The sequence below is a fragment of the Bremia lactucae genome (genome assembly GCF_004359215.1).
Source record: "Bremia lactucae strain SF5 chromosome Unknown BlacSF5_NotPlaced_178_SHOA01000114.1_533860bp, whole genome shotgun sequence".
Taxonomy (NCBI): Eukaryota; Oomycota; class Peronosporomycetes; order Peronosporales; family Peronosporaceae; genus Bremia; species Bremia lactucae.
The window spans coordinates 187,229-191,681 of NW_027152191.1; the positions used below are offsets into that span (position 1 = coordinate 187,229).

At 43.4% G+C, this 4,453-nt stretch overlaps 1 protein-coding gene across 1 annotated transcript; it reads left to right on the forward strand.

Moving 5' to 3' along the window:
• The first annotated feature begins 2,043 nt into the window (after positions 1-2,043).
• On the forward strand, positions 2,044-3,073 carry CCR75_007966 (uncharacterized protein). Its single transcript, XM_067966022.1, has 5 exons — positions 2,044-2,294; positions 2,383-2,468; positions 2,553-2,649; positions 2,717-2,793; positions 2,855-3,073. Exons 1-5 carry the CDS (start codon positions 2,058-2,060, stop codon positions 2,925-2,927), a joined length of 570 nt encoding a protein of 189 aa, XP_067816469.1. The 5' UTR covers positions 2,044-2,057; the 3' UTR covers positions 2,928-3,073.
• Positions 3,074-4,453: the final 1,380 nt, after the last annotated feature.

The window sequence follows — 4,453 nt, forward strand, 5'->3', positions numbered from 1 at the left end:
TCCCCCGGGGCAGTTACACACAATGTTTGTGTGTGAGGAGCAACTTTCGTCAAAAAGCCTGCAAATTCTTTTGACGTTGCTGGATCAGTAGGGTGCTCCACACCTACTGACCCCCACCGTTTTTTTCTTACGATCGCCTCGCCGTTGCGGTTTTGCAACAGCGCTGAATCCGCTTCCTCCGCTGCTCCTAGCGGGAGGTCGATTGTTTTGCTCAGTGTTTCTAGGCACTGGGCGTGGGGCAGGCGTTGCTGCCCGTCTTTGACAACGATTACATTTTTGCAATATTGTTGTGACTAGAGGAGCGAGGTTTCACGCTCTCTACATACAAGAGGTCCATAGGTTCTGGACCTTCGTTTTCGTGTCGTCTCGGAGGACGATAAGCTACAAAGTGAACGAAAGTCTGTTTAAGACTGGGGTCCTCCTGCTCCACTACATATACGCTTAATCTAGTCGTTACTTTAAGTCGAAATACTTGAGGGCACTTTTCAGGATGATTCTCGGCGACAAATGCCTCCAAATCATCCTGAGAAGTACCCTTGTATGACTTAAGCTCGCCAACGTAACCCACTGGGTGGGTGCGGGGCTTACACAGTAGCTTTAGCCTCAGAGCAAGTCAGAGGAAGACTTTTAAATTCAGAGAGTCGCTTAGTACTATAAAACTAATGGATTTAATCCAGGATTTGAACTCCTGTATGATGAAAGCGGTTCTTCCTTGGCAGAGGAAAGTTCTTCGGTCACTAAGCGAAACGATCGACTTTTCGCCAAGAATAGGGGAGGACGCGGGTTTGACGCTGTTGCAAATTCGCGCTTGTCGAACTGGTACATTAACATGTTCATGATCAATTTTGTTGAATTTGCCGTCAGGACCGTCTGCAAGACCTTTAAAGAGCACATTTACCTGTGTTTGTTCATCAATTGGATGACTCACGAAATAACTGACCAGGTATCGTGTTTGCTGCGCACAAGCGTGAAGGTCACGCTTGCCCATTTTTAAATCCAGGAGCTCGGCTCGAGCCCTGATTTTGGTCGCCTACAACTGCCTTAAAGTTAAAGATTTCTATCTTTAAGCTTTCGTATCGACGTGGAAGCGTCGGCCCGCTAGCAGCATGTAAATGATGCTGTATTAACAATTCCAACTGCTAAGCACCCTGCTCTCCTGACACCTCCGTGTGTTGAAAGTTTTGCTGGTGAAGCAAGGCTACTTCTTCTTGGGCTCCGTCGAGTTCATGTTGTATGAACTCGGCTATGGCCGCATGTTGTTCGTCTGTGTTCAGAGTGAGCAGCATGGTGCCGATAGCTGCTGGCCCGCCTACGATCGAACTCATGCGCTTGATCGCTTTCCATTCAAGGTCACTCAAGTGAGAAAACCTTTCACGCATTGCGTGATAGCCTTCTTGAGGGGCTTAAATACTCCCTCCTTCTTCATCCAACATGCCGATGTTGGATGGAACGTGCGTAGGCCGATGAACGGACTACGAAGGGCTGCCAGGTGTAACAGGGCACCCTTTTCTATTACTGATAACAGTACTAGTCAACCTACACTGATTACAATGAAGGTGGGACATGACGTGCAGAGGAAGACTCCAGATAGCTAAGAAGTCTTAAGTAAAAAAGGTAAATTCTAAGGTCTAAAATAGAGAAGAAGTAAAACTGTATTAATATATTAAGTTCCTACGTAACGATCATATATCGATTACTGACTTTATTATACTTATAATCAACTATGTATGGCGCCTACGTGCGCACCGCACAATCGTGTCTTGTGACGATTGGCGGGGTTGATTTAGACTTAAATCAACCAATCGTGCTAATGTCTTATTGCATCAATATATCAAATTTGGTAATATTGGAAATATTCAAATCAAAATTAATAAAGATAATAATTTTGTACTTCCTTATTTATTTCCTCTCATAGAAATAATATTTATCATTATTCTTATAGGAAATAATACTTCTGTAACCCCGTTACAGTTGGCGAAGAGCATTTCATTTCAAAATTCTGAAATTGATCTTGTTAGCAATATCCCTTTATTAAGTAGTCATTTAGAACACCAGAAATGGATCAGATCATATCCGTAATTAGCGACGCTGGTGACAAAGTCGCTGGCGCGGCGAACGATGCAAGCAAAACATTTTCAAATGTTGTAAGTGACAACAAGACGACGACTAAGTCAGGTGCCTCTTCGTCGTCGGAGTCGGACACGCTTACCAGTACATGTCCAAGTCTATCAAAGAAGCAGCGCATGATTGGTTTCGTGTCGTGTTTCGTACTCGGATTTCTTGTGACCTTCGGGGTACTATTTATGAGCTTGTGTCAATGAAGCCGCGAATACAGTCTAATATGCTTTTGGCAATCTACTGCATCGTATTTGCTCCTGCCAGTCAACGTTCGCCCTGATCGTGGGTGCGGATAATGGCACTAAATTTGGCATCACCTACAGCTTTGGCACTATCATTTCGCTTTGCGGGTACGAGGAACATTTAAGTTGTTTTTGATGTGCTCTTTGTATTGCGAGTATTGAATGAGCTGCAATAAATGTCGATTCATCCAGGTCTGGATTTCTTGTGGGTCCAAGGCAGCAAGTGAAGCTCATGTTTAAACCAATTCGATGCGTTGCAGCCTTCATCTATCTCACAATGATAGTGGTGGTACTAACACTTTCTATTGCAGTAGGTTTGCTAGAAGGCTATTATTGCCGATATTTTTTTATGTCAGCTATTGCTCTCACAGACGCCACAACTCGGTTTGGTGGTTCTTCTCTTTGTTTTCATTCAGTGTGGGGCGGCGATCTGGTTTGCAACTGTCAGATTTTATAGTTATAAAAAAATTGCTGACTCGTCACATTCGATGCAGGTACTCGGCGAGTTACATTCCTTACGGACGTAAAAGTATCACTACGATTGCTCAGAAAATTTGCGGCAAATGAGCAATGAGGAAGGAGTGTTCTAGTATGGCGTAGGACGCAACTTCATTCCGCTTATAGTGTTCTGGATCTATGACATCGCCGACATCTTAATTTATAGAAAAATATTTACGACTCCAAAAAAACATTATTATTATTTGCCTCTCGAATTAATTCTGATAAACCTTGGCAAGCATTACCCTACTTTTGATACACAGGCTACTTGCTTGACCCGAGCAATTTTGTAATCCTACTAATAAGCAGTAATTAGTAGCGACAGCGCACGACACATATTTTCAACGCTACTTCAAGGGGCGGGGTTAAAGGCTTCTTACATAGAGTTCGAGTTCAATTAATAATAGTTGTAAATGCTAAATATAGGGAACGGGTATAGCCACACACCCTGGACTTAAAATTGGGAGCCCTCGTAAAGACTTTTACGTCATTTATTTGTCGAATATCAAGATGATACTTGAACAAGAAATTACGTACAAAAGTCGACAAGCACTGAAATTCATGTACAAAAATAAGGCCACTGAGATTTGCCAAACGTCAACACAATTTTTGATGTGCCCATGAGCTGTCGGACCCACTACTCTACTCTCATCAATACATAAGAACATAAAAAGGTAAGTACCGGTTTCTGTAACGGGGCACCATTCGCTAGTCTGCTTGAGTACTAGCCAACGTGCACTGATAATAGTGAAGGTGGCTGTAGGCGGGCACGTCGTAATGCGGCCACACTCTACTTAGGCACACACCCTAGCACAGCGAGGAAGCAATTAGACAAGCTTTTCTTGCGTGCAGTGAGGTAGTTGTGGTGGGCACATTAGCGACCTCATCCAACGCACTAAGTACTGTAGGTAAGTGTCGTCACGGGAGCGCACTTACTGAGAAGAAAGTAGGTTTCAGACTGTTATATATTTTATAGCATTAAATATAACAACCTATTTTTACCAATCAAAATGTCATTTCTTTAGATAACACTTAATATGTATTACGAGCGTATCTTTCTCGATACCTCGCGTAACGGATGACGCTTGGCGTCATCCCTCCTAATGTAAATGCACCGATGTCCATCACACACACAAGGGTTGGTCACAAATGTGAACCACACCCGAAAGCTGGGTCTAATTACTTCATTAAAGCAATTGGCCATCTCCTTGAGCACATCAAGTGTACTTATTGGGGACTATGTTACATTAGGGCAACTTTAGCTGTAGGCGGGCACGTCGTAATGCGGCCACGCTCTACTTAGCACACACCCTAGCACAGCGAGGAAGCGGTTTGCACCTGCTTCTCTTGCGTGCAGTGAGGTAGTTGTGGTGGGCGCGCAAGCGACCTCACCCAACACACTAAGAACTCTGGTGAAGTGACGTCACGGGAGCGGTAATCCGTCTCCTCGTGCGCACTTACCAAGTAGGTAGTAAATTTCAGACTGATTTATATTTAATAGAATTAAATACAAATACCTATTTTTACCAATTAAAATGATATCTCTATAGATATCATTTAATATGTATTGCGAGCGTATCTTTATAGATACCTCG